This window comes from Panulirus ornatus, chromosome 12 (assembly GCF_036320965.1).
Source record: "Panulirus ornatus isolate Po-2019 chromosome 12, ASM3632096v1, whole genome shotgun sequence".
In the NCBI taxonomy this organism is placed as follows: Eukaryota; Metazoa; Arthropoda; class Malacostraca; order Decapoda; family Palinuridae; genus Panulirus; species Panulirus ornatus.
Genome location: NC_092235.1, coordinates 70,917,916 through 70,943,373, shown reverse-complemented (window position 1 = coordinate 70,943,373; position 25,458 = coordinate 70,917,916). Strand labels below are relative to the sequence as shown.

The 25,458-nt window shown below is 42.6% G+C and overlaps 1 protein-coding gene across 1 annotated transcript in view; it reads right to left on the bottom strand.

Annotated features, from left to right (window-relative positions):
• Window positions 1–2,261: 2,261 nt before the first annotated feature.
• LOC139752269 (uncharacterized) overlaps window positions 2,262–25,458 on the bottom strand; it is a 65,277-nt gene continuing 42,080 nt past the window's right edge. The window contains exons 9-11 of the mRNA XM_071668301.1: window positions 9,589–9,785; window positions 8,613–9,197; window positions 2,262–2,374 (exon numbers count right to left, since the gene is read on the bottom strand). Of these exons, the coding sequence (XP_071524402.1) occupies window positions 2,262–2,374; window positions 8,613–9,197; window positions 9,589–9,785 (895 nt within the window). The remainder of the gene's footprint in view (window positions 2,375–8,612; window positions 9,198–9,588; window positions 9,786–25,458) is intronic.

Below are 25,458 nucleotides of genomic sequence, written 5' to 3'. Positions count from 1 at the left end.
CGCCAACACTCTCAAAAATTACCAAAATAGAAATGTAGAAATGCGAATACCAAACGAATTTATGGATAGCAGAGGTTGGCGCTCTGTGTGGCAACAGTCATCTGTATTGTGAACTGTACTGTGTACTAAATGTGACCGCTGAACTACTGCAGCTGTTGTCACTAATACGACTGCTGAAATGCTGTTGCTGCTGCCACTAATATGACCTCTGAACCACTAATATAACCACTCATTTTTATCCCCTTGTCTGTATACAATGGCATTATATATGCATTCCGCTAATCCTCAGTCATCTCACCGCGGTCCATACATACACTGAATATCCTTGCCAACCAATCAACGACAGTCACTTCCTTCCATAATACATTCAACTGCAATACCATCACTCCCGCCGCCTTGCCGGATTTCATCTACCGCAAGGCTTTTACCACCCCTTTGCTCTTCACCAAACCACTCTCCCTGACTCTCTCACATCGTACACCAACCCGACCAAAACACACTACTTTTGTCACTCTATCATCAAACACATTTGATAATCCTTCAAAATACTCACTGCATCTCCTACTGGCTCTATCACCACCTGTCACCACTTCCCCTTTGCCCCCTTCACTGATGTTCCCATCTCTTCTCGTGTCTTTTGCACATTATTTACCTCCTTCCAAAACGTGTAATGTAAACTGTACTCGCTCACTCCAACTCTCATTTGTCCTCTATTTCAACCCCTGGACCTTCCTCTTGACCTCCTGCCATTTTCACTTATACATCTCCCATTCATTTGCACTCTTTGCCGGTAAGTGCCGCCCAAACACCTCTTTTTTCTCTTTCACCAACAACTTTGTTTCTTCATCCCACCACTCACTACCCTTTCTAATCTGCCCACCTCCCGCATTTCTTATGTCACAGGCATCTCTTGCACATGCCATGACTGCTTCTCGAAATACATGCCATTCCTCGCCCATTTCCCTTGCTCATTAATCTCAACTTTTGCCATTCTAGACACAATTTCCCCTGATATTTCTTCACAAAAGTCTCTTTCTCGAGGTTACCAACTCTGACCACTCTCTTCTCACCGATCCTTTTTCTTCTTTGCGAAAACCTCTACAGTGCTCACTTTCGCCTCCACAAGATAGTGATCAGACATCTCACCACCTGCCCCTATCAGCACATTAACATCCAAAAGTTTCTCTTTAACTTGCGTATCAGTTAACACGTAATCTAATAATGCCCTTTGACCATCTTTCCTGCTCACATACGTATACTTGTGTTTACCTTTTTAAACAAGGTATTCCCAATCACCAGTCTATTTTCAACACACAAATCCACAAGATGTTCATCATTTGATAAACTTCAAAGCACTGAATATTCCATACGCCCTAATCATACTCTTAACTGCTACAATATTCATTGCATTTATAAAGATCACCCATCACTATAACCTGGTCCCATGCATCAAAACTACTAACACACTCACTCAGCTGCTCCCAAAACACTTGTCTCTCATGATCTTTCTTTTCATGCCCAGGCAGGTGCATGGGTACCAATAATCACTCATCTCTCTCCATCCATTTTCAGTATATCAACATCAATCTAGAAAATACTTCCTTACACTCTATCACACACTCCCTCAACTTCTGTTTGAGTTACACAGCATCCATTGTGTGACGTCAGGCGTGCCTAATGAGTAATTATAGTGTAGGCAATTGTCCATACTTTGTTAAATGTTCTGCTGACGTCTCTATAACTATACAATTCATTCCTTGTCTTGTGGAGGTCAGGATCATATCTGCCACACACGTGAGGCTTGAGGTGGTAACCCTCCCACCCACAGCCGTACTGAGTAGGTCATTGTGGTTCTTGTTCTCCAGATGTTTGGTTAACTTCAGGCTATTACTACCGGCAACATGTTTCCTGTGATCTGTGCTAGGGTTATGGGATCTGTGCCAGGGTTATGGGATCTGTGCCAGGGTTATGGGATCTGTGCCTCTGGTTTTCTGGTTTTGCTGTCATTCGTCCTCTGGCCTGTGCATCTATGGGGGATCCGCTTTACATACATGTTAGGAAGGTACTGCAGTGGTTGTGGAGGCAGCAACTTGATTTTCCTCTTCTCTTCCTATTTTCTCCCGGGACTTAGCAGCTCAGCGCTTCGTTTTTTGAACGTCTGTACGAAGTTGCAGCAGCGAGTGAAGTGGCGTTGAGTGGCAGTTAGGAAGGCATGGTCGAGGTGAGTGTATGTTGTGGTGTGGCAGGGGTGTTCTCTGGTCTCAGATGTAATCAGTTATTTCTTTCTCGTTATCTTGGTTGTAATTTCTGTTTTCTTCAGACATAATCTCAAACGCTGTTTTGCACATGTTCATGATGAGTTCTGCTGCAATACCTTCATCATCAATGTTATTATACTTCACTTTCACATAACTGATCTTACCTTGAACGTTCAGCCAGTGCCTGACTCCTTCCCACAATGGTCTTGACTCATTATATTTCTGCACTACTAATGAATGGGTCCTTGTTGGAACGTACTCTCTCTCTCTCTCTCTCTCTCTCTCTCTCTCTCTCTCTCTCTCTCTCTCTCTCTCTCTCTCTCTCATCTACAATCTCTTACGTCACAGAAAACATGTCATTTTCTCGATAAATCTTTTGACATTCATGTGACGTCAAGGACAGTGACGTTACGGGCAGCTGTCGCATGGGAGACCGGTGGTGGTGAGGGGGTGCCTAGCTTCAAGGTGGTGGCCTCAGCCAGCCAGCCAGCCAGCCAACCAGCCAGCCAACCAGCCAATCATCCACCCACCCAGCCCATGAGTCAGCCAACGAGTTAGCCTTTTAGTCATTCACTTAACTAGTCAGACAGCCCACCACTCAACCAACCTGCCAGCCAGTCAGCCAGCTAACCATATTGGAGTAAGCCTTCCCTGGTAATCGGTTCCTGCCCTATGAGTCTGCACCTGCTTTGTTGACCTACACGTCTTCTGTTAGCCTACGTCTGCTCTACTTGCCTGTGCTTGCCCTGTTGACCTGCGCCGCCTTCCCTGCTGTCCTGCATCTACCTTGTTAGCTTGTACATATCCTGTTGGCCTGCACCTTCCACACTGGCCTACACCTGCTGCATTGGCCCACATTTGCCTTGTTGACCTCCTCCTTCTCCATTAGTCTGCACTTGCCCTGTTGGCCTGCACCTTTCCCACTGGCTTGCACATGCCTTGGCATCCTGCACCCGCATTGTAGTCCGCATCTATCCTGTTGGCCTGTCCTATGAGTCTGTGCCTGCCCTGTTGGCTTGCACCTGCACTGTTGGGTTGCATATTCTCGATTGGCCTGCACATTCCTTGCTGTGCTGTACCTACCCTGATGGCCTGCACCTAACCTGTTGGTTTGCGCTTTCCCTTTCGGCTCTCCCTGCCTTGTTAGCGTACACTTGCCCTGTCGGCCTGCATCTTCTACACTGGACTCAATATACCCTGCCAGTCTGCGTGTTTCCTATAGGCACGCAGAAACCCTCCTGTCCCGCTCCTATCATTCTGCGCCTGCCTTGTTGACCTGCACCTACCCTACTGTCCTATGCCTGCCCTTTTGGCCTGCACCTGTCCTGCTGGCCTGATCCTGCTCTGCTGTTCTGCGTTTGCCCTGTTGGCACTCACCTGCCGTGTTGGCCTTCACCTGCCTTGATGGCTTACGCTGCCCTGTTGACCTGTAAGTGCCTTGTTGACCTGCACCTTATCTGGTGACCTGCAGATTCCATGTTAGGTCACCCCTACCCTGTCGACCTGCATCTGCTCTGTTATGTTACCCTTGCCCTGTCGACCTGCATCTGACCTGTTAAGTTAACCCTACCCTGTCGCCCTGCACCTGCCCTGCTAGGTTAGCCCTGCCCTGTTGTCCATCTCCTGCCCTGCTGGCTTCTTCCTGCCCAAGCAATATTCAGCTGTGTTGACGATATTATCAAGTACTTCAAATATATAATTTGCATCATAATATTCTAGATCATTTCTTTTTGTCTAACAAGAATAGAAAATGTGTTGAATGTCATTTGATTGTATCTTATTTATCTATTTGTATATTTTTGTTATAGACAATAGCGAATGATTAAGGGAGCTGTGTCAAGGGTCTGTTTGATGTTCAAGTCTTCATCATGACAGGAAAAAAATGGAACAAAAATCACAATGTGATAGATTTTTCTCCACACATCATTACTTTCAAAGGTTTCTACATACAAAATGAAAGGTACCAACAGTACTACCTAAGCAGCTTATACTGCTGTCTGTACCACCTACTGCTGACTGTGCCACCTACTGCTGTCTGTATCACCTACTGCTGACTGTACCACCAACTGCTGACTTTACCACCTACTGCTGACTGTACCACCCACAGTTGACTGTACCACATACTACTGCCTGTATCACCTACTGCTGTCTGTACCACCTACTGCTGCATGTACCACCTACTGCTGTCTGTACCACCTACTGCTAACTGTACCAACTTCTGCTGTCTGTACCACCTACTGCTGTCTGTACCACCTACTGCTGTCTGTACCACCTACTGATGACTGTACCACCTACTGATGACTGTACCACCTACTGCTGTCTGTACCACCTACTGCTGTCTGTACCACCTACTGCTGTCTGTGCCACCTACTGATGACTGTACCACATGCTGCTGTCTGTACCACCTACTGCTGTCTGTACCACCTACTGCAGTCTGTACCACCTACTGCTAACTGTACCAACTTCTGCTGTCTGTACCACCTACTGCTGTCTGTACCACCTACTGTTGTCTGTACCACCTACTGCTGTCTGTACCATCTACTGATGACTGTACCACCTACTGCTGTCTGTACCACCTACTGCTGTCTGTACCACCTACTGCTGCCTGTACCACCTACTGATGACTGTACCACCTACTGCTGTCTGTACCACCTACTGCTGTCTGTACCACCTACTGTTGTCTGTGCCACCTACTGATGACTGTACCACATGCTGCTGTCTGTACCACTTACTGCTGTCTATACCAACTTCTGCTGTCTGTACCACCTACTGTTGTCTGTACCACCTACTGCTGTCTGTACCACCTACTGATGACTGTACCACCTACTGCTGTCTGTACCACCTACTGCTGTCTGTACCACCTACTTATGACTGTACCACCTACTGCTGTCTGTACCACCTACTGCTGTCTGTACCACCTACTGCTGTCTGTGCCACCTACTGCTAACTGTACCAACTTCTGCTGTCTGTACCACCTACTGCTGTCTGTACCACCTACTGATGACTGTACCACCTACTGCTGTCTGTACCACCTAATGCTGTCTGTACCACCTACTGCTGTCTATACCACCTACTGCTGTCTATACCAACTTCTGCTGTCTGTACCACCTACTGATGACTGTACCACCTACTGCTGTCTTTACCACCTACTGCTGTCTTTACCACCTACTGCTGTCTGTACCACCTACTGCTAACTGTACCAACTTCTGCTGTCTGTACCACCTACTGTTGTCTGTACCACCTACTGCTGTCTGTACCACCTACTGATGACTGTACCACATGCTGCTACCTATACCACCTACTGCTGACTGTGCCACCTACTGCTGTCTGTATCACCTACTGCTGACCGTACCACCTATTGCTGACTTTACCACCTACTGCTGACTGTACAACATACTACTGCCTGTATCACCTACTGCTGCCTGTACCACCTACTGCTGCCTGTGCCACCTACTGCTGACTGTACCACCTATTGCTGTCTGTACCACCTATTGCTGTCTGTACCACCTACTGCTGACTGTACCACCTATTGCTGTCTGTACCACATACTGCTGATTGTACCACCTACTGCTGCCTGTGCCACCTGCTGGTGACTGCGCCACCTACTGCTGTCTGTACCACCCACAGCTGACTATACCACATACTATTGCCTGCATCACTTACTGCTGCCTATACCACCTACTACTGCCTGTACCACCTACTGCTATCTGTATCACCTACTGCTGACTGTACCACCTATTGCTGACTGTATCACCTATTGCTGTCTGTAGCCCCTACTGCTGACTGCACTACCTACTGCTGTCTGTACCACCTACTGCTGACTGTACCACCTATTGCTGCATGTACCACCTACAGCTGACTGTACCACATACAACTGCCTGCATCACCTACTGCTGCTACTACCACCTACTGCTGTCTGTACCACCTACTGCTGACTGTACCACCTACAGCTGACTGTACCACATACTACTGCCTGCATCACCTCCTGCTGCCTATACCACCTACTGCTGTCTGTACCACCTACTGCTGACTGTATCACCTACTGCTGACTGTATCACCTACTGCTGCCTGTACCACCTACTGCTGCCTGTACCACCTACTGCTGCCTGTACCACCTACTGCTGCATGTACCACCCACAGCTGACTGTACCACATACTACTGCCTGCATCACCTACTGCTGCCTGTACCACCTACTGCTGACTCTACCACCTACTGTTTACTGTACCACCTACTGCTTCCTGTACCACCTACTGCTGACTGTACCACCTACTGTTTACTGTACCACCTACAGCTGACTGTACCGCATTCTACCGCCTGCATCACCTACTGCTGCCTGTACCACCTACTGCTGTCTGTACCACCTACTGCTGATTGTACCACCTACAGCTGACTATACCACATACTATTGCCTGCATCACCTACTGCTGCCTATACCACCTACTGCTGTCTGTACCACCTACTGCTGCCTGTACCACCTCCTTCTGCCTGTACCACCTACTGCTGCCTGTACCACCTACTGCTGCCTGTACTACCTACTGCTGCCTGTACCACATACTACTGCCTGCATCACCTACTGCTGCCTGTACTACCTACTGCTGACTGTGCCACCTACTACTGCCTGCATCACCTACTGCTGCCTGTACTACCTACTGCTGACTGTGCCACCTACTACTGCCTGCATCTCCTACTGCTGCCTGTACCACCCACAGCTGACTATACCACATACTACTGCCTGCATCACCTACTGATGCCTGTACCACCTACTGCTGCCTGTATCATCTACTGCTGTCTGTATCACCTACTCCTGACTGTGCCACCTACTACTGTCTGTATCACCTACTGCTGACTGTACCACCTACAGCTGACTGTAGCACCTACTGCTGACAGTACCACCTACCGCTAACTGTACCACCTACTGCTGACTGTACCACATACTACTGCCTGCATCACCAACTGCTGCCTGTACCACCTACTGCTGTCTGTACCACCTACTGCTGTCTGTACCACCTACTGCTGACTGTACCACCTACACTGAAATCTACATATGTAGGTCACACTGATATCTACAATCGTTGGTCACACTGATATCTACAATCTTTGGCCACACTGATATCTACAATCGTTGGTCACATTGATATCTACAATCGTTGGTAACACTGATATCTACAATCGTTGGTCACACTGATATCTACAATCGTTGGTCACACTGATATCTACAATCATTGGTCACACTGATATCTACAATCGTTGGTAACACTGATATCTACAATCGTTGGTCACACTAATATCTACAATCGTTGGTCACACTGATATCTACAATCGTTGGTCACACTGCTATCTACAATCGTTGGTCACACTGCTATCTACAATCGTTGGTCACACTGATATCTACAATCGTTGGTCACACTGATATCTACAATCGTTGGTCACAATGATATCTACAATCGTTGGTCACACTGATATCTACAATCGTTGGTCACACTGATATCTACAATCGTTGGTCACACTGATATCTACAATCGTTGGTCACACTGATATCTACAATCTTTGGTCACACTGATATCTACAATCGTTGGTCACACTGATATCTACAATCGTTGGTCACACTGATATCTACAATCGTTGGTCACACTGATATCTACAATCGTTGGTCACACTGCTATCTACAATCGTTGGTCACACTGATATCTACAATCGTTGGTCACACTGATATCTACAATCGTTGGTCACAATGATATCTACAATCGTTGGTCACACTGATATCTACAATCGTTGGTCACACTGATATCTACAATCGTTGGTCACACTGATATCTACAATCGTTGGTCACACTGATATCTACAATCTTTGGTCACACTGATATCTACAATCGTTGGTCACACTGATATCTACAATCGTTGGTCACACTGATATCTACAATCGTTGGTCACACTGATATCTACACTCTTTGGCCACACTGATATCTACAATCGTTGGTCACACTGATATCTACAATCATTGGTCACACTGATATCTACAATCTTTGGTCACACTGATATCTACAATCGTTGGTCACACTGATATCTACAATCGTTGGTCACACTGATATCTACAATCTTTGGTCACACTGATATCTACAATCTTTGGTCACACTGATATCTACAATCGTTGGTCACACTGATATCTACAATCGTTGGTCACACTGATATCTACCATACTTTATGTACCTATTGTAAAGATTCACAACGTGTCACAATTTCAGTTGATGTCGTGTTACCATGGGTTATGATGTGAGGTCAGGATTGCTCACTCCCACATATATACACAATAACAGTACCTAAACAACAACAACAACAACAACAACAGCGACTTACCTTCCTGTGTAACATTTTCTGACACCAGGAATAACTCTGGCTCTAGTAGTCGTCCTCCCCCACAGTAATGATGGTTCTCGCAATATGTCGTTGTTTTCATTGGACTCAGAGAGGTGGTATACCGTGCTGCCACACGGGAGGTGGTATACCGTGCTGCCCCACGGGAGGTGGTATACCGTGCTGCCCCACGGGAGGTGGTATACCGTGCTGCCCCACGGGAGGTGGTATACCGTGCTGCCACACGGGAGGTGGTATACCGTGCTGCCCCACGGGAGGTGGTATACCGTGCTGCCCCACGGGAGGTGGTATACCGTGCTGCCACACGGGAGGTGGTATACCGTGCTGCCCCACGGGAGGTGGTATACCGTGCTGCCCCACGGGAGGTGGTATACCGTGCTGCCACACGGGAGGTGGTATACCGTGCTGCCACACGGGAGGTGGTATACCGTGCTGCCACACGGGAGGTGGTATACCGTGCTGCCCCACGGGAGGTGGTATACCGTGCTGCCACACGGGAGGTGGTATACCGTGCTGCCACACGGGAGGTGGTATACCGTGCTGCCACACGGGAGGTGGTATACCGTGCTGCCACACGGGAGTGACCACATGATCTCACGTACCATTATTGTCAGCTGAGGTAACGAGGAACCTGCCATACACGTGCACTTTCTTCCAACAAGACTGTGTCTACAATGACGACACAAGTGGCTGACGTCGTACGTAGCTCACTGTGGCCAACACAACACACGGCCGAGCAAGGTGGTGTACCGGTGGCGGAGGCCCATCGCTAACGACTGGCGGTCGTTAACCTTTACATATTAGGATATGGATGGCTTGGTAGTTCTGCTGGTCCAAAGCGTACGTACCCACCGTCTGACGTGGTAACAGCATCCAGCATCTCTCATCATGCAGACACGGCACTCTTGTGGTCGACTTCCTGAACTGAGTAGAGATTGTGAATGAGATAGATAAAGACCGAACTTCTGGCACAATATTGGGGATTGCCTCAGGGTTCTTCGCTTCTTATTTACAAATATGATCACCTGAACAGTCCAGAGGATCTTGTAACTACTAGTGACTGTTTGTGGAGCTGGCTTCTGGTATTTCCCAGGACGTAGACACAAGGCAGCTGTGGAGTCGACCCGCTGGGAGGTGGACGGTAGCACATTAGACCTATGAAGTATAATGGCTCAATCTTCCAATAGCATACCATACAGAAATACTGTATATAAAGCAAGACTCGTCCGTATCTGGTGCTCCAGCGACAGTGTTCTCACTCCTTCACTCGTCAAACTTTTAAAGAAAAAGTGTAATAGAGGAAGTGTGGCGCTGACAGCAACAATTCGCACTACTCAGAAATTACTGTTTCAATCTCTCGTGTCATTTGCAGCAGATGTTTACAGTTTACAGACACCCTGTTTATAGCAGTGAACTTTGACAGGAGTTGATCATGAGCTGACAAATGGATAGGAAAATGGACGTACTGTCCATACCAAAGACTGAAGCTTCCTTGAATAATCAAACTCAATAAACTTATCAAAAACCTGGATCAACTTCTTGAGAGAAACCAAATAATCACCCATCCTCATGAGGCAACTCAGCCCAGTAAGACTCCCTCATGAGTCGTGTCCGTCGCTTTAGACACGAGAAGCTTACCATCCATCTGCCTTCAGTGGATGATATCCTCAAATATAGATGTAAGATTAAGAAAGAATTATTCAATTAGATACATTAAAAAAGATAAACAAAGAAGCTTCGAGATATGATGTGCATCAGTGATGATACAGGCAACACCCAACCCTGGTAGAATATAGACAGAGCAGAGAGCCTGTACCTCTGTACGTATCTTATACTACCCTCTCACCATAACCTGTACATCTGTCTTATCTTACACTATCCTCTCACCATAACCTGTACATCTGTCTTATCTTACACTACCCTCTCACCATAACCTGTACATCTGTGATTATATTACTCCATCATCTTACCTTAACCTGTACACCTATGGTTATATTACTCCATCATCTTACCTTAACCTGTACATCTGTGGTTATATTACTCCATCATCTTACTTTAACCTGTACATCTGTGGTTATATTACTCCATCACCTTACCTTAACCTGTACATCTGTGGTTATATTACTCCATCATCTTACTTTAACCTGTACATCTGTGGTTATATTACTCCATCATCTTAACCTGTACACCTTTGGTTATATTACTCCATCATCTTACCTTAACCTGTACATCTGTGGTTATATTACTCCATCATCTTACTTTAACCTGTACATCTGTGGTTATATTACTCCATCATCTTAACCTGTACACCTATGGTTATATTACTCCATCATCTTACCTTAACCTGTACATCTGTGGTTATATTACTCCATCATCTTACCTTAACCTGTACATCTGTGGTTATATTACTGTGGTTACCAGCACCCAGGGCTTCAGATCCTGGCATTCATTTCCTCATGAAAAATATGAAATTCCAAATCATATACAGACATTTAGTGTGACTAGACTCTTTCCCTTTGGATTCATTTTCTATCATATATATCAGGTCTTTTCATAGAAAATAGTTCAAAGGCGTTTAACGTAGACTAAAATAAATTTACGTTGTTAAATTTTTTTTCTTTTTTTTTTTTGTTCCTTATAAAACTTTTAGTAGCAGTGAATGGTAGGGACACGGAGGAAGTAACAAATCCAGGGTTAATTCTCCGGAAAGGACTTTGGCGTTGGATGAGAGGAAATAAGAAGTGATATATCGTGAAAAAAGATAAATGTGAATAAAATTGAGCACAATCTATAAAGATCTGTTCTAAATCTACTGAATGACCAAGATACATATCATTTCCAATGTTGAATTTTGAGAACACTATTATGATCATGGTGAGACTGGCTACTGTACACAAGATATATTCCTGTGCTTGTATTATAGTGTTTGATGTGAGTCAGATACGGGCAGACTCGAGCAGCTACAGCACAAACAACTTCTAGTGTAGGACAAATTTCTGGTCCAGCAACAGTTGATGTAGTTTCCGTTCCTAACCCAAGAGCTGCTGCAGGACTTGGTATGGATGTTCATACAAGACTGTATTCTTCCTTCATGTTTTGTGAGGGGGTTGTGGGGTTCAGAATACCCACGATAATCCATCAAGGAAACTCAGTTATGCATGATAAGTTCACCTTCATCATGCATGGGCCACATGCATGATAAGTTCACAAGTTAAACAAATGGACAAGTTAAACAAATGAACAAGTAAACAAATGAACAAGTTAAACAAATGAACAAGTTAAAAAAATGAACAAGCTAAACAAATGGACAAGTTAAACAAATGAACAAGTTGAAAAAATGAACAAGTTAAACAAACGGACAAGCTAAACAAATGAACAAGTTAAACAAATGGACAAGCTAAACAAATGAACAAGTTAAACAAATGAACAAGTTAAACAAATGAACAAGCTAAACAAATGAACAAGTTAAACAAATGGACAAGCTAAACAAATGAACAAGTTAAACAAATGAACAAGTTAAACAAATGAACAAGCTAAACAAATGGACAAGTTAAACAAATGAACAAGTTAAACAAATGAACAAGTTAAACAAATGAACAAGTTAAACAAAAGGACAAGTTAAATGAACAAGTTAAACAAATGGACAAGTTAAACAAATGGACAAGTTAAACAAATGAACAAGTTAAACAAATGGACAAGTTAAACAAATGAACAAGTTAAACAAATGAACAAGCTAAACAAATGGACAAGTTGAACAAATGGACAAGTTAAACAAATGGACAAGTTAAACAAATGGACAAGTTAAACAGATGAACAAGTTAAACAAATGGACAAGTTAAACAAATGAACAAGTTAAACAAATGGACAAGTTAAACAAATGAACAAGTTAAACAAATGAACAAGTTAAACAAATGGACAAGTTAAACAAATGGACAAATTAAACAAATGAACAAGTTAAACAAATGGACAAGTTAAACAAATGAACAAGTTAAACAAATGGACAAGTTAAACAAATGAACAAGTTAAACAAATGGACAAGCTAAACAAATAAACAAGTTAAACAAATGAACAAGTTAAACAAATGGACAAGTTAAACAAATGGACAAATTAAACAAATGAACAAGTTAAACAAATGAACAAGTTAAACAAATGGACAAGTTAAACAGATGAACAAGTTAAACAAATGAACAAGTTAAACAAATGGACAAGTTAAACAAATGAACAAGTTAAACAAATGAACAAGTTAAACAAATGGACAAGTTAAACAAATGGACAAATTAAACAAATGAACAAGTTAAACAAATGGACAAGTTAAACAAATGAACAAGTTAAACAAATGGACAAGTTAAACAAATGAACAAGTTAAACAAATGGACAAGCTAAACAAATAAACAAGTTAAACAAATGAACAAGTTAAACAAATGGACAAGTTAAACAAATGGACAAATTAAACAAATGAACAAGTTAAACAAATGAACAAGTTAAACAAATGGACAAGTTAAACAAATGGACAAGTTAAACAAATGAACAAGTTAAACAAATGGACAAGTTGAACAAATGAACAAGTTAAACAAATGAACAAGTTAAACAAATGGACAAGTTAAACAAATGAACAATAACAAATGAAATGGACAAGTTAAACAAAAGGACAAGTTAAATGAACAAGTTTAAACAAATGAACAAGCTAAACAAATGAACAAGGTTAAACAAATGGACAAGTTTAAACAAATGAACAAGCTAAACAAATGGACAAGTTAAACAGATGAACAAGTTAAACTAATGGACAAGTTAAACCAAATGGACAAGTTAACAAATGGACAAGTTAAACAAATGAACAAGGTTAAACAAATGAACAAGGTTAAACAAATGGACAAGTTGAACAAATGAACAAGTTAAACAAAAGGACAAGTTAAACAGATGAACAAGTTAAACAAAAGAACAAGTTAAACAAAAGAACAAGTTAAACAAAAGGACAAGTTAAACAGATGAACAAGTTAAAACAAATGGACAAATTAAACAACCATGGAGACATCACACACCCCTGCCGCAAACCTACATTCACTGAGAACCAATCACTTTCCTCTCTTCCTACACGTACACATGCCTTACATCCTCGATAAAAACTTTTCACTGCTTCTAACAACTTTCCTCCCACACCATATATTCTTAATACCTTCCACAGGCATATCATATGCCTTCTCCAGATCCATAAATGCTACATACAAATCCATTTGCTTTTCTAAGTATTTCTCACATACATTCTTCAAAGCAAACACCTGATCCACATATCCTCTACCACTTCTGAAACCACACTGCTCTTCCCAATCTGATGCTCTGTACATGCCTTCACCCTCTCAATCAATACCCTCCCATATAATTTACCAGGAATACTCAACAAACTTATACCTCTGTAATTTGAGCACTCACTCTTATCCCCTTTGCCTTTGTACAATGGCACTATGCACGCATTCCGCCAATCCTCAGGCACCTCACCATGAGTCATACATACATTAAATAACCTTACCAACCAGTCAACAATACAGTCACCCCCTTTTTTAATAAATTCCACTGCAATACCATCCAAACCTGCTGCCTTGCCGGCTTTCATCTTCCGCAAAGCTTTCACTACTCTTCTCTGTTTACCAAATCATTTTCCCTAACCCTCTCACTTTGCACACCACCTCGACCAAAACACCCTATATCTGCCACTCTATCATCAAACACATTCAACAAACCTTCAAAATACTCACTCCATCTCCTTCTCACATCACCACTACTTGTTATCACCTCCCCACTTGCGCCCTTCACCGAAGTTCCCATTTGCTCCCTTGTCTTACGCACTTATTTACCTCCTTCCAGAACATCTTTTTATTCTCCCTAAAATTTAATGATACTCTCTCACCCCAACTCTCGTATATATTTTTTTTTTTTTATTATACTTTGTCGCTGTCTCCCGCGTTTGCGAGGTAGCGCAAGGAAACAGACGAAAGAAATGGCCCAACCCACCCCCATACACATGTACATACACACGTCCACACACGCAAATATACATACCTACACAGCTTTCCATGGTTTACCCCAGACGTTTCACATGCCTTGATTCAATCCACTGACAGCACGTCAACCCCGGTATACCACATCGCTCCAATTCACTCTATTCCTTGCCCTCCTTTCACCCTCCTGCATGTTCAGGCCCCGATCACACAAAATCTTTTTCACTCCATCTTTCCACCTCCAATTTGGTCTCCCTCTTCTCCTCGTTCCCTCCACCTCCGACACATATATCCTCTTGGTCAATTTTTCCTCACTCATTCTCTCCATGTGCCCAAACCACTTCAAAACACCCTCTTCTGCTCTCTCAACCACGCTCTTTTTATTTCCACACATCTCTCTTACCCTTACGTTACTCACTCGATCAAACCACCTCACACCACACATTGTCCTCAAACATCTCATTTCCAGCACATCCACCCTCCTGCGCACAACTCTATCCATAGCCCACGCCTCGCAACCATACAACATTGTTGGAACCACTATTCCTTCAAACATACCCATTTTTGCTTTCCGAGATAATGTTCTCGACTTCCACACATTCTTCAAGGCCCCCAGAATTTTCGCCCCCTCCCCCACCCTATGATCCACTTCCGCTTCCATGGTTCCATCCGCTGCCAGATCCACTCCCAGATATCTAAAACACTTCACTTCCTCCAGTTTTTCTCCATTCAAACTCACCTCCCAATTGACTTGACCCTCAACCCTACTATACCTAATAACCTTGCTCTTATTCACATTTACTCTTAACTCTCTTCTTCCACACACTTTACCAAACTCAGTCACCAGCTTCTGCAGTTTCTCACATGAATCAGCCACCAGCGCTGTATCATCAGCGAACAACAACTGACTCACTTCCCAAGCTCTCTCATCCCCAACAGACTTCATACTTGCCCCTCTTTCCAAAACTCTTGCATTCACCTCCCTAACAACCCCATCCATAAACAAATTAAACAACCATGGAGACATCACACACCCCTGCCGCAAACCTACATTCACTGAGAACCAATCACTTTCCTCTCTTCCTACACGTACACATGCCTTACATCCTCGATAAAAACTTTTCACTGCTTCTAACAACTTTCCTCCCACACCATATATTCTTAATACCTTCCACAGAGCATCTCTATCAACTCTATCATATGCCTTCTCCAGATCCATAAATGCTACATACAAATCCATTTGCTTTTCTAAGTATTTCTCACATACATTCTTCAAAGCAAACACCTGATCCACACATCCTCTACCACTTCTGAAACCACACTGCTCTTCCCCAATCTGATGCTCTGTACATGCCTTCACCCTCTCAATCAATACCCTCCCATATAATTTACCAGGAATACTCAACAAGCTTATACCTCTGTAATTTGAGCACTCAGTCTTATACCCTTTGCCTTTGTACAATGGCACTATGCACGCATTCCGCCAATCCTCAGGCACCTCACCATGAGTCATACATACATTAAATAACCTTACCAACCAGTCAACAATACAGTCACCCCCTTTTTTAATAAATTCCACTGCAATACCATCCAAACCTGCTGCCTTGCCGGCTTTCATCTTCCGCAAAGCTTTCACTACCTCTTCTCTGTTTACCAAATCTTTTTCCCTAACCCTCTCACTTTGCACACCACCTCGACCAAAACACCCTATATCTGCCACTCTATCATCAAACACATTCAACAAACCTTCAAAATACTCACTCCATCTCCTTCTCACATCACCACTACTTGTTATCACCTCCCCATTTGCGCCCTTCACTGAAGTTCCCATTTGCTCCCTTGTCTTACGCACTTTATTTACCTCCTTCCAGAACATCTTTTTGTTCTCCCTAAAATTTAATGATACTCTCTCACCCCAACTCTCGTATATATATTTTTTTTTTTTTTTTTATACTTTGTCGCTGTCTCCCGCGTTTGCGAGGTAGCGCAAGGAAACAGACGAAAGAAATGGCCCAACCCCCCCCATACACATGTATATACATACGTCCACACACGCAAATATACATACCTACACAGCCTTCCATGGTTTTCCCCAGACGCTTCACATGCCCTGATTCAATCCACTGCCAGCACGTTAACCCCGGTATACCACATCGCTCCAGTTCACTCTATTCCTTGCCCTCCTTTCACCCTCCTGCATGTTCAGGCCCCGATCACACAAAATCTTTTTCACTCCATCTTTCCACCTCCAATTTGGTATCCCTCTTCTCCTCGTTCCCTCCACCTCCGACACATATATCCTCTTGGTCAATCTTTCCTCACTCATCCTCTCCATGTGCCCAAACCACTTCAAAACACCCTCTTCTGCTCTCTCAACCACGCTCTTTTTATTTCCACACATCTCTCTTACCCTTACGTTACTCACTCGATCAAACCACCTCACACCACACATTGTCCTCAAACATCTCATTTCCAGCACATCCATCCTCCTGCGCACCACTCTATCCATAGCCCACGCCTCGCAACCATACAACATTGTTGGAACAACTATTCCTTCAAACATACCCATTTTTGCTTTCCGAGATAATGTTCTCGACTTCCACACATTCTTCAAGGCTCCCAGGATTTTCGCCCCCTCCCCCACCCTATGATCCACTTCCGCTTCCATGGTTCCATCCGCTGCCAGATCCACTCCCAGATATCTAAAACACTTCACTTCCTCCAGTTTTTCTCCATTCAAACTCACCTCCCAATTGACTTGACCCTCAACCCTACTGTACCTAATAACCTTGCTCTTATTCACATTTACTCTTAACTTTCTTCTTCCACACACTTTTCCAAACTCAGTCACTAGCTTCTGCAGTTTCTCACATGAATCAGCCACCAGCGCTGTATCATCAGCGAACAACAACTGACTCACTTCCCAAGCTCTCTCATCCCCAACAGACTTCATACTTGCCCCTCTTTCCAAAACTCTTGCATTCACCTCCCTAACAACCCCATCCATAAACAAATTAAACAACCATGGAGACATCACACACCCCTGCCGCAAACCTACATTCACTGAGAACCAATCACTTTCCTCTCTTCCTACACGTACACATGCCTTACATCCTCGATAAAAACTTTTCACTGCTTCTAACAACTTTCCTCCCACACCATATATTCTTAATACCTTCCACAGGGCATCTCTATCAACACTATCGTATGCCTTCTCCAGATCCATAAATGCTACATACAAATCCATGTGCTTTTCTAAGTATTTCTCACATACATTCTTCAAAGCAAACACCTGATCCACATATCCTCTACCACTTCTGAAACCACACTGCTCTTCCCCAATCTGATGCTCTGTACATGCCTTCACCCTCTCAATCAATACTCTCCCATATAATTTACCAGGAATACTCAACAAACTTATACCTCTGTAATTTGAGCACTCACTCTTATCCCCTTTGCCTTTGTACAATGGCACTATGCACGCATTCCGCCAATCCTCAGGCACCTCACCATGAGTCATACATACATTAAATAACCTTACCAACCAGTCAACAATACAGTCACCCCCTTTTTTAATAAATTCCACTGCAATACCATCCAAACCTGCTGCCTTGCCGGCTTTCATCTTCCGCAAAGCTTTCACTACCTCTTCTCTGTTTACCAAATCATTTTCCCTAACCCTCTCACTTTGCACACCACCTCGACCAAAACACCCTATATCTGCCACTCTATCATCAAACACATTCAACAAACCTTCAAAATACTCACTCCATCTCCTTCTCACATCACCACTACTTGTTATCACCTCCCCACTTGCGCCCTTCACCGAAGTTCCCATTTGCTCCCTTGTCTTACGCACTTTATTTACCTCCTTCCAGAACATCTTTTTATTCTCCCTAAAATTTAATGATACTCTCTCACCCCAACTCTCATTTGCCCTTTTTTTCACCTCTTGCACCTTTCTCTTGACCTCCTGTCTCTTTCTTTTATACATCTCCCACTCAATTGCATTTTTTCCCTGCAAAAATCGTCCAAATGCCTCTCTCTTCTCTTTCATTAATACTCTTACTTCTTCATCCCACCACTCACTACCCTTTCTAATCAACCCACCTCCCACTCTTCTCATGTATATATATATATATATATATATATATATATATATATATATATATATATATATATATATACAGAGAGAGAGAGAGAGAGAGAGAGAGAGAGAGAGAGAGAGAGAGAGAGAGAGAGAGAGAGAGAGAGAGAGAGAGAGAGAGAGAGAGAGAGAGAGAGAGAGAGAGAGAGAGATGGGACTAGAGGGGACGGGAGCGGGGGGCCAGAAATCCTCCCCTCCTTGTATCTTAACTTTCTAAAATGGGAAACAGAAGAAGGAGTCACGCGGGGATTGCTCATCCTCCTTGAAGGCTCAGATTGGGGTGTCTGAATGTGTGTGGATGTAACCAAGATGTGTAAAAAGGAGAGATAGGTAGTATGTTTGAGGAAAGGAACCTGGATGTTTTGGCTCTGAGTAAAACGAAGCTTAAGGGTAAAGGGGAAGAGTGGTTTGGGAATGTCTTGGGAGTAAAGTCAGCGGTTAGTGAGAGGACAAGAGCAAGGGAAGGAGTAGCAATACTCCTGAAACAGGAGTTGTGGGAGTATGTGATAGAATGTAAGAAAGTAAATTCTAGATTAATATGGGTAAAACTGAAAGTTGATGGAGAGAGATGGGTGATTATCGGTGCATATGCACCTGGGCATGAGAAGAAAGATCATGAGAGGCAAGTGTTTTGGGAGCAGCTGAATGAGTGAGTAAGTGGTTTTGATGCACAAGACCAGGCTATGTGATGGGTGATTTGAATGCAAAGGTGAGTAATGTGGCAGTTGAGGGAATAATTGGTATAAATGGGGTGTTCAGTGTTGTAAATGGAAATGGTGAAGAGCTTGTAGATTTATGTGTTGAAAAAGGACTGGTGATTGGGAATACCTGGTTTAAAAAGCGAGATATACATAAGAATACGTATGTAAGTAGGAGAGATGGCCAGAGCGCGTTATTGGATTACGTGTTAATTGACAGGCGCGCGAAAGAGAGACTTTTGGATGTTAATGTGCTGAGAGGTGCAACTGGAGGGATGTCTGATCATTATCTTGTGGAGGCGAAGGTGAAGATTTGTATGGGTTTTCAGAAAAGAAGAGTGAATGTTGGGGTGAAGAGGGTGGTGGGAGTAAGTGAGCTTGGGAAGGAGACTTGTGTGAGGAAGTACCAGAAGAGACTGAGTAAAGAATGGAAAAAGGTGAGAACAAAGGAGGTAAGGGGAGTAGGGGAGGAATGGGATGTATTTAGGGAAGCAGTGATGGCTTGCGCAAAAGATGCTTGTGGCATGAGAAGCGTGGGAGGTGGGTTGATTAGAAAGGGTAATGAGTGGTGGGATGAAGAAGTAAGATCATTAATGAAAGAGAAGAGAAAGGCATTTGGACGATTTTTGCAGGGAAAAAATGGGAGATGTATAAAAGAAAGAGGCAGGAGGTCAAGAGAAAGGTGCAAGAGGTGAAAAAGAGGGCAAATGAGAGTTGGGGTGAGAGAGTATCATTAAATTTTAGGGAGAATAAATAGATGTTCTGGAAGGAGGTAAATAAAGTGCGTAAGACAAGGGAGCAAATGGGAACTTCAGTGAAGGGAGCTAATGGGGAGGTGATAACAAGTAGTGGTGATGTGAGAAGGAGATGGAGTGAGTATTTTGAAGGTTTATTGAATGTGTTTGATGATAGAGTGGCAGATATAGGGTGTTTTGGTCGAGGTGGTGTGCAAAGTGAGAGGGTTAGGGAAAATGATTTGGTAAACAGAGAAGAGGTAGTGAAAGCTTTGCGGAAGATGAAAGCCGGCAAGGCAGCAGGTTTGGATGGTATTGCAGTGGAAGTTATTAAAAAAGGGGGTGACTGTATTGTTGACTGGTTGGTAAGGTTATTTAATGTATGTATGATTCATGGTGAGGTGCCTGATGATTAGCGGAATGCGTGCATAGTGCCATTGCACAAAAGCAAAGGGAATAAGAGTGAGTGCTCAAATTACAGAGGTATAAGTTTGTTGAGTATTCCTGGTAAATTATATTGGAAGGTATTGATTGAGAGGGTGAAGGCATGTACAGAGCATCAGATTGGGGAAGAGCAGTGTGGTTTCAGAAGTGGTAGAGGATGTGTGGATCAGGTGTTTGCTTTGAAGAATGTATGTGAGAAATACTTAGAAAAGCAAATGGATTTGTATGTAGCATTTATGGATCTGGAGAAGGCATATGATAGAGTTGATAGAGATGCTTTGTAGAAGGTATTAAGAATATATGGTGTGTGAGGCAAGTTGTTAGAAGCAGTGAAAAGTTTTTATCGAGGATGTAAGGCATGTGTACGTGTAGGAAGAGAGGAAAGTGATTGGTTCTCAGTGAATGTAGGTTTGCGGCAGGGGTGTGTGATGTCTCCATGGTTGTTTAATTTGTTTATGGATGGGGTTGTTAGGGAGGTGAATGCAAGAGTTTTGGAAAGAGGGGCAAGTGTGCAGTCTGTTGGGGATGAGAGAGCTTGGGAAGTGAGTCAGTTGTTGTTCGCTGATGATACAGCGCTGGTGGCTGATTCATGTGAGAAACTGCAGAAGCTGGTGCCTGAGTTTGGTAAAGTGTGTGAAAGAAGAAAGTTAAGAGTAAACGTGAATAAGAGCAAGGTTATTAGGTACAGTAGGGTTGAGGGTCAAGTCAATTGGGAGGTAAGTTTGAATGGAGAAAAACTGGAGGAAGTAAAGTGTTTTAGATATCTGGGAGTGGATCTGGCAGCGGATGAAACCATGGAAGCGGAAGTGAATCATAAGGTGGGGGAGGGGGTTGAAATCCTGAGAGCCTTGAAGAATGTTTGGAAGTCGAGAACATTATCTCGGAAAGCAAAAATGGGTATGTTTGAAGGAATAGTGGTTCCAACAGTGTTGTATGGTTGCGAGGCGTGGGCTATGGTTAGGGTTGTGCGCAGGAGGGTGGATGTGCTGGAAATGAGATGTTTGAAGACAATATGTGGTGTGATGTGGTTTGATCGAGTAAGTAATGATAGGGTAAGAGAGATGTGTGGAAATAAAAGGAGTGTGGTTGAGAGAGCAGAAGAGGGTGTTTTGAAATGGTTTGGTCACATGGAGAGAATGAGTGAGGAAAGATTGACAAAGAGGATATATGTGTCAGAGGTGGAGGGAACGAGGAGAAGTTGGAGACCAAATTGGAGGTGGAAAGATGGAGTGAAAAAGATTTTGAGTGATCGGGGCCTAAACATGCAGGAGGGTGAAAGGCGTGCAAGGAATAGAGTGAATTGGAACGATGTGGTATACCGGGGTTGACGTGCTGTCAATGGATTGAACCCGGGCATGTGAAGCGTCTGGGGTAAACCATGGAAAGTTCTGTGGGGCCTGGATGTGGAAAGGGAGCTGTGGTTTCGGTACATTATTACATGACAGCTAGAGACTGAGTGTGAGCGAATGGGGTCTTTGTTGTCTTTTCCTAGCGCTATCCCGCACACATGAGGGGGGAGGGGGTTGTTATTCCATGTGTGGCGGGATGGCGGTGGCAATAAATAAAGGCAGACAGTATGAATTATGTACATGTGTATATATGTATATGTCTGTGTGTATATACATGTGTATATATGTATATGTCTGTGTGTATATACATGTGTATATATGTATATGTCTGTGTGTATATACATGTGTACATTGAGATGTATAGGTATGTATATTTGCATGTGTGGACGTGTATGTATATACATGTGTATGTGGGTGGGTTGGGCCATTCTTTCGTCTGTTTCCTTGCGCTACCTCGCTAACACGGGAGACAGCGACAAATTACAGAGGTATAAGTTTGTTGAGTATTCCTGGTAAATTATACGGGAGAGTATTGATTGAGAGGGTGAAGGCATGTACAGAGCATCAGATTGGGGAAGAGCAGTGTGGTTTCAGAAGTGGTAGAGGATGTGTGGATCAGGTGTTTGCTTTGAAGAATGTATGTGAGAAATACTTAGAAAAGCAAATGGATTTGTATGTAGCATTTATGGATCTGGAGAAGGCATACGATAGAGTTGATAGAGATGCTCTGTGGAAGGTATTAAGAATATATGGTGTGTGAGGCAAGTTGTTAGAAGCAGTGAAAAGTTTTTATCGAGGATGTAAGGCATGTGTACGTGTAGGAAGAGAGGAAAGTGATTGGTTCTCAGTGAATGTAGGTTTGCGGCAGGGGTGTGTGATGTCTCCATGGTTGTTTAATTTGTTTATGGATGGGGTTGTTAGGGAGGTGAATGCAAGAGTTTTGGAAAGAGGGGCAAGTATGAAGTCTGTTGGGGATGAGAGAGCTTGGGAAGTGAGTCAGTTGTTGTTCGCTGATGATACAGCGCTGGTGCTGTATCATGTGATTGACCAGGAGGATATATGTGTCGGAGGTGGAGGGAACGAGGAGAAAAGGGAGACCAAATTGGAGGTGGAAAGATGGAGTGAAAAAGATTTTGTGTGATCGGGGCCTGAACATGCAGTAGGGTGAAAGGAGGGCAAGGAATAGAGTGAATTGGAGCGATGTGTTATACCGGGGTTGAGGTGCTGTCAGTGGATTGAATCAAGGCATGTGAAGCGTCTGGGGTAAAGCATGGAAAGCTGTGTAGGTATGTATATTTGCGTGTGTGGACGTATGTATATACATGTGTATGGGGGTGGGTTGGGCCATTTCTTTCGTCTGTTTCCTTGCGCTACCTCGCAAACGCGGGAGACAGCGACAAAGCAAAAAAAAAAAAAAAATATATATATATATATATATATATATATATATATATATATAGTGCATTATTACATGACAGCTAGAGACTGAGTGTGAAAGAATGTGGCCTTTGTTGTCTTTTCCTAGCACTACCTCATGCACATGAGGGGGAAGGGGGTTGTTATTTCATGTGTGGCAGGGTAGCGATGGGAATGAATAAAGGCAAACAGTATGAATAATGTACGTGTGTATATATGTATATATCTGTGTGTATATATGTGTATACATTGAGATGTATAAGTATGTATATTTGCGTGTGTGGACGTGTATGTATATACGTGTATGTTGGTGGGTTGGGCCATTCTTTCGCCTGTTTCTTTGCGCTACCTCGCTAACACGGGAGACAGCGATAAAGCAAAATAAATAAAATAAATTCAGTAAAAAAAATTAATTGCAGTATTTGTTCTTTAGAAATATTGAAATTTTATTATTAGGTCCACAGAATCTTGAATCATTCATTGACTGGTATGAAAATTCTGGTTTGCTTTACAATAGATTTGCTTCTTTCTGACACAATTTGGAGATTTATATTCTATTTTACCTAGTCTATTTCATTTGATAGAAGTGCCTCCATTTATTAATGAGTAATGTTGGTGTGTACTCAGTGCACTGTAAACAGGCATTTGGACACATGAGGATGGGAGCTGACTTAAATGCTCCAAAATTATCAGTATTATTCTACCAGGTTGAAAATAAGGTGCTAGGGAAGCTATCACTAAATGTTTCAGATCCTGGAATTAATTGGTTTACCTTTTTTTTTTATATAGATGTATTTTATCCCTGGGGATAGGGGAGAAAGAATACTTCCCACGTATTCCCTGCGTGTCGTAGAAGGCGACTAAAAGGGGAGGGAGCGGGGGGCTGGAAATCCTCCCCTCTCGTTTTTTTTTTAATTTTCCAAAAGAAGGAACAGAGAATTGGGCCAGGTGAGGGTATTCCCTCAAGGCCCAGTCCTCTGTTCTTAACGCTACCTCGCTAATGCGGGAAATGGCGAATAGTTTGAAAGAAAAGAATATATATATATATATATATATATATATATATATATATATATATATATATATATATATATATATATATATATATATATATATATATATATATATATATATATATATATATTCCTATGAGTCCACGGGGAAAATGAAACACGAAAAGTTCCCAAGTGCACTTTCGTGTAATAATCACATCATCAGGGGAGACACAAGAGAGGAATATAACAGTCAGTTGATATACATCGAAGAGATGAAGCTAGGACGCCATTTGATAAACATGTTTACCAAATGGCGTCCTAGCTTCATCTCTTCGATGTATATCAACTGACTGTTATATTCCTCTCTTGTGTCTCCCCTGATGATGTGATTATTACACGAAAGTGCACTTGGGAACTTTTCGTGTTTCATTTTCCCCGTGGACTCATAGGAATATCTTGATCACGCGCAAAATTGTGATCCTTTCCTATATATATATATATATATATATATATATATATATATATATATATATATATATATATATATATATATATACGTTGAAATGTATAGGTATGTATATGTGCGTATGTGGACGTGTATGTATATACATGTGTATGTTGGTGGACTGGGCCATTCTTTAGTCTGTTTCCTGGCGCTACCTCGCTAACGCGGGAAACAGCGACAAAGCATAATAATGATAAATATACATACATATATATATATATATATATATATATATATATATATATATATATATATATATATATATATATATATATATATTTATATATATATATATATATATATATATATATATATATATATATATATATATATATATATATATATATATATATATATATATATATATATATATATATATATATATATATATATATATATAGAGAGAGAGAGAGAGAGAGAGAGAGAGAGAGAGAGAGAGAGGAGTTACATAGTGACATAGCTGCACACAAACCACACTGGCCCCAATAAAAGATTGAAAAATATGCTTCCCCTTAAATATGCTTCCCCTTAAATATGCTTCCCCTTG